Consider the following 12773-nt stretch of genomic DNA (forward strand, 5'->3'; position numbering starts at 1 on the left):
GAGCAGGGCAGCCGCACAAAAGGCGGAGGACGTCTGAGCCATCAGAGATCGAGGAGAGGCTCGAGTCACTCATCTGCAGGGTCGGGGAGAAGGTAGGTGGGCTGGGTAGGGGGCAGGAGGCAGGCAGAGTTAAGTGGCTTTCGGGTGGGTATTTTGGCGGGGAGGTAGGGCTGGTGGTGTGTCGTAGTCGTCGTCATGCTGTGTGTCTGTTCTTCCCCTCCCCGCCCCATGTGTTCTGTGCGAGAGATTTAAGTACTCGCCGCCCAGAATTAAAATAATTGTTTTATAAGATCGCTGGAACGTCATCAACTCTTGCAAAAACGCGCGTTAAAGCGGGCACTTTAGTAGTCTTATCTGCCGAACAGCGATAAACGGCCAGCGTATAGTTATTGTTTCGCGTCTGCGGTATATTGGAGCTCCTTCTAGCGTACCAGAGACATGGAGGAGTTAAACTTGGTCTGCACGCGCTTCGCGGTTCAAGCGCTGGCGGGATCTGAGGCTAGTACAAAGGGCATTAAATGCATGATGACGAAAATGATGGAGTGCTGAAAAACAAACGGCAAAAGTGCTTTGTTTCGTCCTGTATTGTTCATTGAGTTTCGGCCACCTGACCGTGGTGACCTTAAGGTATTGTTAGATCTCGAATCCCGGGAGCGCGCTGGGAGCGTGGGGAGCTGGGTGATCGGGTGCAGCTCGTCACAGGAGTGGCTGTTTCTTCTTTCCGGCACGCCAGCACAATTCTTCCCTGCTAACAGAACTGAATCGTCGCTCTGAAAAAGGTGTCATAAAAGGATGCTCTTGCTCAACTCCCTTGCTTTCCACGTGAGAGTCAGGGGCTGTTTTTTATTGCCTGGGGGATGATGAAAATTCGTTTTAATATTTTTTTATTTTATTATTTTAGAGTAATTCATCTTTGGAGAGCAACTTGGAGGGTCTAGCTGGTGTTTTGGAAGCTGATCTGCCAAATTACAAAAGCAAGATACTAAGAATACTGTGTACTGTGTACGTATGCAGGGTCTGGGCATGTGGGAGGTGCTTTTTTTCTCTGTGCATAAGTTTGAGTGTTTAAGGTAGTTTAAATGCCAGGAATGGCTCTAGTTCCTGAGTGTTATTATAGGGTAGAGTTTGTTTTATTACAGATGAAAAAAATAGAGGAAAAAGGTTTATTATGTAGCAGATGTAATTGAAGAAAATACCTCTTTGCATCATTTTGACTTGAAATGTATACGAAGGCTCAAAGCAGGTAGAAGAAATTTAGAGCTGCTCTCCAGTAACAGAGTGCAGTGGTGCTGGGCAATATCCTGTTTCCCAATGAAATGCATAAGAACACCAAAGCTATTGCTGCTAACGCTTAGTCTTATCTATGCTATATTCCTTGCCTGTGCCTTTTCTCTGCCATTGACATGATCTTGTCTTATGAGCCCGCTGGCTCGGGGCGGGGGGGGGAGCTGGGAACACAAAGAGCTGAAAACGGGCTCTGACAGCTAATAGCTTTCCTTCCTCCATAGCAAAGTGCAGGAGCAGAGGTGCCCTGCGTCGGGGTCACTGAGCGGTGTCTGAGGGAGGGATTGTGCAGGTAGTAGGGAAGAGAGTTGTGAAGGAGTGGTGTGGTGAAGAGGGGGAGAGTGTTCCAGCCCTATCCTGTGCTATGGTTTTGCACATTCTTTAAATCTGTTTTGTAGCAATGTTTAATATAACACAAATGGTATGTTTTTTTTTTCCTGTTACAGTAAGACACTTCTGAAATTTTAGGGTTAGCTTATATGCATACAGAAATGGTAGTGGAATATTAAGTGTTTGTAGCAGGACCTGGCCTTTCCTGTGCCATGCTTAAAATCAACTACTTTGACTTGAGAAACTTGGAATCAAAATTAGTAGTCTAAAATGTGTGTGCCTTTTGTGTAATTTGCTGATGCTGTATAATAAATGTATTTCTAAATTACGGACTTAAAGCAACTTTTTACATTCTTGCCTAAGTTCTGTCAGTTACTATATGTTCAACCCTCTGAAATACTCAGCAGTTAGGTATAAATAAAAAGCAAACACCTTAAATGTACTTGAAAGTACCACCTGCCACTTCTAAATTACTATAGCTAGCAAAAAAAAAAATTGTCTGTAAAATATTAACCACAGGGCAGAACTTTAAGATCACATTAGCAATTTTTTTTCTTAACTTCCTCATGAGGCAAGTTTAACTTAGTAGAATCATAGGATGGTTTGGGTTGGAAGGGACTTTAAAGCTCATCCAGTTCCAACCCTCTGCCACGGGCAGGGACACCTTGCACTAAACCAGGTTGCTCCAAGCCCCATCCAGCCCAGCCTTGAACACTGCCAGGGATGAGGCAGCCACAGCTTCTCTGAGCAACCTGTGCCGGTGCCTCACCACCCTCACAGTGAAGCATTTCTTCTTCATATCAGATCTGAATCTGTCCTTTTTCAGCTTAAAGGCATTCCCCCGTGTTCTGTCACTCCATGCTCTTGTAAAAAGTCCCTCTCCAGATCTCTTGTAGCTCCCCTTTAGGTACTGGTGGCTGCCCTAAGGTCTCCCTGGAGCCTTCTCTTCTCCAGGTTAAACAGTCCCACATCTCTCAGCCTGCCTTCATAGCAGAGGTGTTCCAGCTCTCTGACCATCTTTGTGCCTGTGTATGTATATGCTTTTGGTACATATATATACATGTATATATATATATGTATATGCTGTGTGAACTAACACATTCTTTGCTTTCCTCTCCTGCAAAGTAAATTTCAGATGCTAGCTACGCTGTCATTTATTATGACCTAGGGATTTTCCTTAAAATTTTGGCCACTACACTGTTACTGCAACTGTCTTGCTAGAACTGTCTTGCTGTTCATTAAGACTTACCAGCAGAAACGCAATTGCTCTCTGACTGAAGTACACCCCACACCCCCTCCAATGCAGCACAGGCTTCATTCCCCCACTTAGAGAATTCTTTTTTCCTTAAATAGTTTACACACTTTTAATATTTCCTTTATATCACTAAAACTCCCTATTGCAGATTTTTTCAGCAAAGTTAATACAAGCTGCCCCATAATTAGAAATATTACCTATATTTTATTCACTGCGTTTGCATTGTAGATGGGATTTTTTTCTGGCTGGGGATTGGGGAGATGGAGTGTGGAATATTGAATATATTTGGAAAATTTAACCATTCCTTTGGTCCCTTGTCAGTCTGGCTTCTACCACCAAAAAAAAAATACCCTTTTTCCTTGGTTGTTTGTTTTTTTATTTTTTTTTCTTTTTTTAGCAAAAGATGTTACTGGGTTTCCTACTGGTACTGCTGTCTCCCTAAAATGGTTTAAAACAGTACTGTGTTAGTTCAGCTCTATTACAAATCACAGAATAGAATCACAGAATGGTTTGGGTTGGAAAGGACCTTAAGATTATCTAGTTCCAACCCCTCTGCCATGGGGAGGGACACCTCACACTAAACCATCCAAGGCTGTCTCCAGCCTGGCCTTGAGCCCTGCCAGGAATGGAGCATTCACAGCTTCTGTGGGCAGCCCATTCCAGTGCCTCACCATCCTAACACTAAAGAACTTCTTCCTTATATCCAGCCTAAACTTCCCCTGTTTAAGTTTGAACCCGTTACCCCTTCTCCTGTCACTCCTGAAGAGTCCATCCCCAGCATCCCTATAGGCCCCCTTCAGATTCTGGAAGGCTGCTATGAGGTCTCCATGCAGCCTTCTCTTCTTCAGGCTGAACAGCCCCAACTTTCTCAGCCTATCTTCATACAGGAGGTGCTCCAGTCCCCTGATCATCCTCGTGGCCTCCTCTGGACTTGTTCCAACAGCTCCATGTCCTTTTTATGTTGAGGACACCAGAACTGCACACAATACTCCAAGTGAGGTCTCACGAGAGCAGAGTAGAGGGGCAGGATCACCTCCTTCAACCTGCTGGTCACACTCCTTTTGATGCAGCCCAGGGTACGGTTGGCTTTCTGGGCTGTGAGCACACACTGAAGCCCACTCATGTTAAGTTTCTCATCGACCAGCACCCCCAAGTCCTTCTCCTCAGGGCTGCTCTGAATCTCTTCTCCACCCAACCTGTAGCTGTGCCTGGGATTGCCGCAACCGAGGTGTAGGACCTTGCACTTGGCTTGGTTGAGCTTTAAGTATGCAGATTCAAAGATGCCAAATAATGTGATGAAAAAACTAACACTGTGTCTTTTTCTTTCTGTGTCAGCGCACGTCTGTTACCAGAAAAGCTTACTGTTTACACGACACTGGTTGGGTTGCTGAATGCCAGGAACTACAATTTTGGTGGAGAGTTTGTAGAAGCCATGATTCGTCAGCTTAAGGAATGTCTGAAAGTCAATATGTATAACCAAGCTGTGCATTTAGTAAGTGCTTTTTGGTTCTTTGATTGTTTTGCATTTTCGTTTTTTCTCTCTCTTACTACTTTCATCACTTCTTCCATCTTTTTGTTCTGGAAGAGCTGGGCCTGTCAGTGTGTATTACAGCCCCTTTTGGCATCAACTTGCACTGCACTGTTAGATACACCAAGAGGAAATGTGTGCTACGTGAGCAGTATTTATTTCCTCAGGGGAGAGAAATCATATTACATTTGCAAAATTGACTTCCAATGGTGTATTTTCCCAATGATGAATTAAATCTGCAGTAAACTGACTGTCCTACAGTCATGTAAAAGACAGACGAAAGTCATGCACTTTGTTGTGTTCAGAGGTGTATGATCTTCTGGCTCCCTTGGGGGAAAAATATAAAATAATAATAAAAAAAGAACAGTCTGGTTCTTGAAAGCTATTTTTGATGGCTCTTATCAGGCCTGTGTTTTCAGTCTGCTAAGGAGGGATGGAGATCAAGCAGGCAGTTTTAAGTGCTGTCTGTCTTTGAAACCATTTTTGCAGCTCTTGCTGCTTACAGATTTTGTTTGTAAAAATGTATTAAGGCTTCAGAGGTGTCTGCTTTGGAAGCCCAATGCCAACCTCCTCAGCTTCTTTTGAAGCCCACTGGTGAAAATTAGGATTGTAACATTTCAGTGTATTTTGTCAAGAGAATGCTGTTCAGCTGTGGGATGCTTTTACTATTAAAATCCTCAGTAGAACTCTTGAGTGTGCTGTCCCTTGTCTTTAGTTTCACCTTTGGTCACGCTTATATACGCCTGACTTGTGAGAGTAACATCTAAGGGAGTGGCAGTTGAAATCTTTCCTCAGCTTTGTCAGAGACTTTTCAAAGGCTCTTCACAGCAATGAGCATCTGGAGTTCTTTGTTTTTATCTACTACAGTTGCTCTGTGAGTACTGCTCTGCTTAGCCCAAATTGCTTTCCCCAGACTTCTTCCCAATGATCTACCTTCAGATCAAAGTACCTTTGTTGTTTTTTTGGAATACTTTTGATGAATGTACCCTTAAAAAGAAAAGAGCCTTTAAGAAACAATATGCAATATTTTAATTGCTCAAATTTCAGCCTATGTTGTCTGTTAAGGCTGTGGTGATACTGGGAAAGCTTGGGTCCTACGAGCACCTTGTTTAAGTCTGAAGGCAGAATATAAATCAAAACAGAGGGGAGAGACAAAAAGAAAAAAAGGCACCTGCTTTTCCCCAGGTGTTTTCTACTTAAATTCCCATTTTTGTCAGTCTGCATTTCTTACTAGAATGCAGCCAAATCAAAGATATATTCCTGTCATGGAGATTTCTTTCTTTCCAGGCGAATAAGGCCATTTGATTCCCAGCATGCCATCAGTCTGTCACATTTCTGAAGCCTGAAAAAGCCAGCAGTTTTTAGATAAGCTCTCTGTATAAATAAGTATTTATAAATAAATAATTACAGAAATTAATCATCTGTAATTGCGTACAGATTTGGCACCGCTGTTTGCTGGTGCACATCTGGACTCATGAAGCAAGGGATCAGTCCACCTTCAGCTTTTAGGAAGTTTTTTCCACCCACTTCTGTACTTATAGTCTAGATAGAAGCACAAGGGTTTTTTCTGTAGTATCATTTCACGTGTCTTTGAATCCATACTGGCGTTTCCCACCCTTCCTTAATTAGAAATATTATCCTTGCAGTGTTAATGCAAGGAAACAGACTACAGGCATTATAACTTAATATGTTAAGCAGCACTTGTGACACTTGTTTCCCAGGGTTGGAAAGTGGATCTGTACCAGTATGCAGTATTTCTCCCTTTGTAGTACTGAATCAATATCATGCTTATACTGATGATTAGTTTTAGTTATTAAAGTAATGCTTATTTGTTCATGTGTGGTCAGTTTAAAAAGTATTCATTTAAACCTTTTTTTCTTGTCCTTTTTAGGTTCGTTTTCTATCTGATCTTGTGAACTGTCATGTAATAGCTGCACCTTCAATGGTGGCTATGTTTGAGAACTTCGTGAGTGTGACACAGGAGGAAGATGTACCCCAAGTAAGCCGAAGATCTATAGACTTTTCTAGTGCTGTTTTCACTGTTGTTCTGTATCGTTACTTCTGTATTTATGCTTAGAACAGGGAAGCTTTAGAGAGAGCCAACTAAATGGACTGTCATGTGTGGTTTCCTTAATGCGAGTAAAAGTAGCCTGTGGCATTTAGAAAAAGACATGCATACACCAAGAAAATGCCATCTTTTTATACTGAGGTAGCTGAAGTGGATATATTTTACTTTACTTTGGCAAGTGCATAGTGCCTGGTTTGTTCTGCTGTATCAATAATCTGTAGAAGGACTGTGAAAGTGATTCTGTTATTTAAGTGTGCTTGTCACTGTCCAAGTTAAAAATGATACATTTCAAGCAAGAATTTTTTTTTTTCATGGCTTATCAATCTAGTCTTTAACTTTTGGTATTTACATCCCACAAAATAATAATTTTGCTAATGTTATAATTTAAATTAAATAGGGTCTATGTTCAAAAACTTTAGGAACTTTCTTGTCTACTTAGATTTCAGTATATTTCTTCCCTGTAGGTACGATGTGACTGGTATGTATTTGCATTTCTGTCATCTTTGCCATGGGTTGGAAAGGAGTTATATGAGAAAAAGGATGCTGAAGTGGATCGTCTCTTGTCTCAGACTGAAAGCTATTTGAAGTAAGTTGTAATCCATTAAAAATACTCTTAGTGTTATCCAATTAGGGATTAGTAGGTTTGATTATTGCTCACTTAAAAGTATTCTAAAGTCTTAGGACTGAACCATCCTGTGGGGATAAAAGCCTCTGAAAATAGAATAGGTGGAGAGAGTTTTGAAAAGTTTTATTGACTTGTCTGGTTCTAGGGTATGTTGAAGGTCTTGTCCTGCTCGTGCTGGAGCAGGTGCAGTTGTAAGTGTGCTATGAATACAGACAGGATGTTGCATCAGTGCTCTGCAGTGTGACTGCTTTCTATCTAGATGCTTCAGTTTAACATGGCTGTCAAGATACCATAATAGATATATCTTAAGTAATCACAAACCTGTTTTTTCTATACTGTAGTCTTCATCAGCTGAAGAGGTCAAATAGTAGTATGCTTGTAGTAAAGAAAAAAAAAATGCTGCCCTAAATTAGTCTTTTAAAAGTCATTAAAAGTCAGGTTTTCTTTCCTGTGTAAACAGGCGCCGGCTGAAGACTCATGTACCCATGCTACAAGTTTGGACTGCTGATAAGCCACATCCACAAGAGGAGGTGAGTAGACTTTACATTCTTTATGGAAATTTGATAGTTTTTGTTAAGATGTTCTTTTATCATGAAATTAAAAAGAAGTCCTACATGAGAAATTCTCTTTCAACTTTTGGGTCTAAATATAAGGTTGTATGGGGTGAGTATTTTGTTGTTTGTTGAAACACCCTTGAGGAAGTCTTATGACATGAGGAATGGTTGTAGATTGTACTGTTTGTTTTGGAACTGCAGATACAGGGCTTCATGTTAAAAGGACCTTTGTGAGAAGTAAAATGTAATTCCTTACTTATCCCTCAGTGTTCTCCCTCTTCAAGAAAGAAAGCTTTGTAGTGGCTTTGGTTTCTCAGCTCTGGGAAGTGCTAAACAAACACATAGAAACTGTGTGCAGTAGTCACTGTACCACTGTTCACAACTGAGCCAAAAAAAACTGGAGGGGAGAGGTGGTATCTGGCTGTTTTGGGGGGGGGAATTTGCTTTTTCAGATATTCCAGATACAGGGTTTTTTTCTTTCCCCTAAGTTTGAGGATGAACTTAATTGCAAAGTGAGATCTAAATTGATCTGGAAGTTTTGGAACATGGCCCTTTTACGTGTTGTTCACTGTTCACATTAAATCACAGTCTTAACAATTGTCTTGTTAATCATAATTTGGGAAGATAGGCTGTCTGATTTTGACTGATTTGTCAACATAGGTATTCTGCCTGCCCAATATCTGCATTTCCTTATTTGGTTTAGTAGAGAAGAGATTAGCAGAGTGCATTTGAGACCATGTGTTACTGAGAGTACCGCAAGCATGGCTGTTCACTTCAGGTGCCAGTTGTGACTAGTTTTGTTCCCATCTTGTAGAGTGATAATTTCAGTAAATGCAAAGCAGTTCTTTCGTCAGTTATAACTTGAAACTTGTGTTCAGTAAGGCCACAGACCTTGAGTTCTTGGACTGCTTTTAGCGAGAGAGTAATTAAACAGAACAAGACCATTACCAGTTTTCACAGGTGTCTGTGCCATCTCTGGGAGAATGCTGGGACTCAGAATTTTGTTGAAAACCACGGCAAATATATTTCGTATTTGATAGCATTATATGTGGCTTGAATATGCTGATAGTTTTGTTTTTTCTTGGAAAAGCATGGCAGTCCTATGGAATAACTTTCCAATGTAAATGTTGGTATTATGTCTGTTTTAATACCACCAATGAGCAGTGATTGAAGTGATGTTCACTGCTGCAGTTTCCCTGGCAGATTCAAAGGATGGCCATCAGGCTAGGACTCCTGGGTGCTTGGTGTTTAAAAACCTGCCAGTGGTTGCGTCCAACTAGAAGCAGCTCTAGTGTTTAAAAGTTCTTAAATATTTACTGAATCAGCAGCTTAAGACTTGAATTTTTTTCTGAATAGAATACTGAATTTAAGAAACACGTTTCTGATAGTTCACGGGACTCCCAGCTTGGTTACACAATTTGTCATATCTGATGTTTCTCACCTTTCTCCTTCAGTATTTAGACTGCCTTTGGTCTCAGATCCAGAAGTTGAAAAAAGACCGCTGGCAAGAGCGACACATTCTGAGGCCCTACTTGGCTTTTGACAGTATTCTTTGTGAAGCGCTGCAGCACAATCTGCCTCCGTTTACCCCTCCACCTCACACCGAAGATTCAGTGTATCCCATGCCAAGGGTTATTTTTAGAATGTTTGACTACACAGATGACCCTGAGGTACGTGATTGCTGTGGGGTTGCTGAGTGGATCTCACAGTCAGGTTCCTAGGCTGATACTGGTCAAAATGTGATGTCCTGTCTCCCAGGATAGTGAGTTATTTGAAGACATGAAGCTGTTCTGCTTTGATACTTCTGCGGAACTGAACTAAGAGACCAAGTTACTGTGCAAAGCAAATCTGTGAGGAGCAGAATTTAGGGAGTGAGGTGTTTTGATGCTTTCATTTAGAATGACAATGTTGACTGAATTCTCTATGTCTGTAGTAAAACTATTGAGTGAGACTTTCCTTCCATACAAGTTGCTGCCTTTTCCAGGCTAGGTATTTATTGTAATGTTTAAAGATTGCTGTTTACTCATCTGTTAAAATTTTTTGATGCATATTGTGGAACAAAGGAGTGCTTAATTGGGGTGGGTGAAAGATCTATCTATCTTGGCAGTCTGTCTCCAGCATTGGTCAGCGACAGATACATAGACAGAAGTGTATAGGAACAGGAAAAGAATATATGCTGCTTTCCCCGAGTGCTTTTATAACTCCCTTTAAGTCTGTTGCCTTTTACCTTCATTTATTTGCCCCCATTTTTTTTTTTATTTATTTTTTGCAATGAACAAAACCATGACTGTTTATTCTTTCCACTCTGTTCTGGCCATTCCTGGCTTTATTTTGTCATCATACTCAACTGTGATTTTGTTTTTTTTTTTTCCAGGCGGCATTATGGTAGCCTTCCTGATGGCTCCACAGAGCAAAGGAAAGAGTGAATTATCCATGAATTTACATTCTCTAATTTTGACACGTTCCTTTTTGTAATGAGTCCTAGTAGTCATTTTGTTTTAAACAACAATCTGAGGTTTGTGTAGAACTGTGTCACAGCAGCTTTTCAGTCCTCAGCTGAGACCTCACTGTATTTATGTGGAAGTTGGGCTATTTTTAATACCTTTAGATGTATAGGATAGCTTGCTGCCTGTAGTACCACTGTATTTGCAGTGATCTTCCTTGCGTTTTAATTCTTTCTTACCAGGGCCCTGTCATGCCTGGCAGCCACTCTGTTGAACGATTTGTGATAGAAGAGAACCTTCACTGCATCATCAAATCCCACTGGAAAGAGAGAAAGACTTGGTAAGAACACCTTAGCACGATGGGGCCTTGGCACTTTTCATATGCTACCATGGATTTGGTGCCATCAGGGATATGCGGAATCCTGCACTGGTTAGACAGGGGCTCAAGAGTAAACGTTTTCTAGAACATTTGATGAATCTTGATTTACTGCATTTAAGTACATTAAAAATGTTATCTGGAATATCCAGTAATATCCAGATAATGGAAAGTTTGTATGATTACAGTGGCTGCTTGAGAAGGGGTTCCTTGACAGTACAGGTTGTGCTGAAAAAAATATGCAGACATACCTTATTCATGGGAGCACTGTGGAGAGTGTGACTGTATTATGCTTCATGGAATTGTGAACCAGCTCATCTGTTGGGGCACAGCAAGCCTTGGGGTGGTGCCTTGCAGCTGACCGCACCGGTGTTTTATGAGCACACTTCTGCTTCCTACTCTTCCTCTTGCATTCATCAGTTTGGGGTTACACAGCAGACATAATTGAGCACTCTCTAGGGAGTCATTGCAGGACCAGCAGATTTTGTCAGTTCAAATTCAGCTGTGTCAGGGAGCGGTCAGGGCACTTCATTTCTGCCTCAGCAATATCTGGTTTGGGTAATCAATAACTGAGGTGGTTTGCCACAGGTAATTGGCAGGGTTATGCTTCCAAATAAAAAACACCAAATTTCTTGTAGTATGACAAAAAATGGGCAGAAACAATGATTTTGGTTGTGGCATATGATAGGTTTTCTGTTATAGCTGGCTGATTCGGCAGAAATGAGAAATTGAGGATTGTTGAAGTTACTGGGATAGCCTTTGTTAGTTCTCAGAAGAGAGTAGAAGTCTAGAAGAAGATAGAAGATTTGCCCGAGGTAGCAGTAAAATCAAGGAAGTAACATTTGTTTGCTTTGTAATAATGATAGGTGATAATGAGCTGATTAAAAAGGTGAATCACTTGAAGCCTGTGAGTTTCTTTTATAATCTATTAGCTTGATTGTGCTTTCAAGTCATTCAGAGCATCAGTTGTTTGGGGTTTGTTTTATTTTTCCTTTTTAATATATCCATGTCATAATTGCAGATCACCATGACAATGCAAAACTATTTTGCATAGCAGAACAGTGTTCAAGTGATGTAACTGCATAGAGATAAAATACATCATTACAAGTCATACTTCAGGCGATGCTCATTGTGCTGCTTGCAGTGTTCTTGTGTTGCTTCTAAGTGTTCTGTGGATTGATGAATAGACTTCAGAAAGATTTGAATTTGTGCTGCTTTTGTCTCACCTTTTGCCCAGAATTACGCATTTTATGTAACTTTGTTACTCCATCTTTACATCATATTGCTGCATTATGTTCTGAGCTAACTTAGTATCTATGGTTTTGCAGTGCTGCACAGCTGTTGAGCTATCCAGGCAATAACAAGATCCCCTTGAACTACCACATTGTAGAGGTATGGATTTTATACATAACCTCTTCTGTAGCTCAGTTATTTCACAAGTAATCTGTCCCAGTTGGTTCCTTGATAAGTCCCTTAAATTGCAGTTTGACTTGGGAGTCAACAGGACCTTTGTTAAATTCAACAAATGGCTTTTAAATGAGTGGGTTATATGCAGTTGAAAGTTGGAAGCTTTTTGTTGCAGCTTTAACTCAGTGCATGGGAGGTTTGGTCAAGTACAAGGTTGTGGCGTTTCTTACACTTTTACAGCTACATGTGATGGTTCTAATGTATGGTGCAGTCTAAGAGATGGCTACATTTAGTTCACTTTTAGTTTTAAAAAAAACAAACACAAAAATACAGTTAAAATACAAGAGAAAATGAACACAAATGAAAATACATGAAACTCCATTTAAACCTAGTGTCATGGTTTAAACCCAGCCTGTAACTCAGAACCACACAGCTGCTTGCTCACTCCCCCACTGCTTTACCCCCAGCCCCTGGGGGGATGGCGAGGGGAGTCAAAAGAATGTAACTCCCACGGGTTGAGGTAAGAACAGTCCAGTAACTAAGTTATAACACAAACCACTACTGCTAGCACCCAGAATAGTAATGATAAGGGAAATAACAAGGGGAAAGGAAAAAAAACAATAACCAGCAGTGATGCACAATGCAATTGCTCACCACCTGCCAATCGATACCAAGCGTGACCCATGCAGTGATCTGGGCATTCTAGGTAACTCCCCCCAGTTTATATACTGGGCATGACGTGCTGTGGTATGGAATAGCCCTTTGGCTAGTTTGGGTCAGGTGTCCTGTCTCTGCTTCCTCCCAGCTTGCCATGCTCCTCCTCACTGGCAGAGCATGAGAGACTGAAAAGTCCTCGATTGGGGTAAGCATTATTTAGCAGCAGCTAAAGCCTTGGTGTGTTA

General features: G+C 41.1%; 1 protein-coding gene across 2 annotated transcripts in view; it reads left to right on the forward strand.

Annotated features, from left to right (window-relative positions):
* Positions 1-12773, forward strand: part of NCBP1 (nuclear cap binding protein subunit 1) — a 34077-nt gene that overhangs the window by 276 nt on the left and 21028 nt on the right. Inside the window, exons 2-10 of one of the 2 annotated variants that reach the window (XM_062604423.1) lie at positions 7-92; positions 902-1002; positions 4205-4361; positions 6289-6396; positions 6930-7051; positions 7551-7620; positions 9099-9314; positions 10331-10428; positions 11793-11856. In XM_062604423.1, the coding sequence (XP_062460407.1) occupies positions 7-92; positions 902-1002; positions 4205-4361; positions 6289-6396; positions 6930-7051; positions 7551-7620; positions 9099-9314; positions 10331-10428; positions 11793-11856 (1022 nt within the window). The other variant, XM_062604424.1, reaches the window with a different exon arrangement.

This window comes from Pezoporus occidentalis, unplaced genomic scaffold, assembly GCF_034315485.1.
Source record: "Pezoporus occidentalis ecotype Australia unplaced genomic scaffold, CSIRO_AGI_Poc_V1 ctg86, whole genome shotgun sequence".
Classification (NCBI taxonomy): domain Eukaryota; kingdom Metazoa; phylum Chordata; class Aves; order Psittaciformes; family Psittacidae; genus Pezoporus; species Pezoporus occidentalis.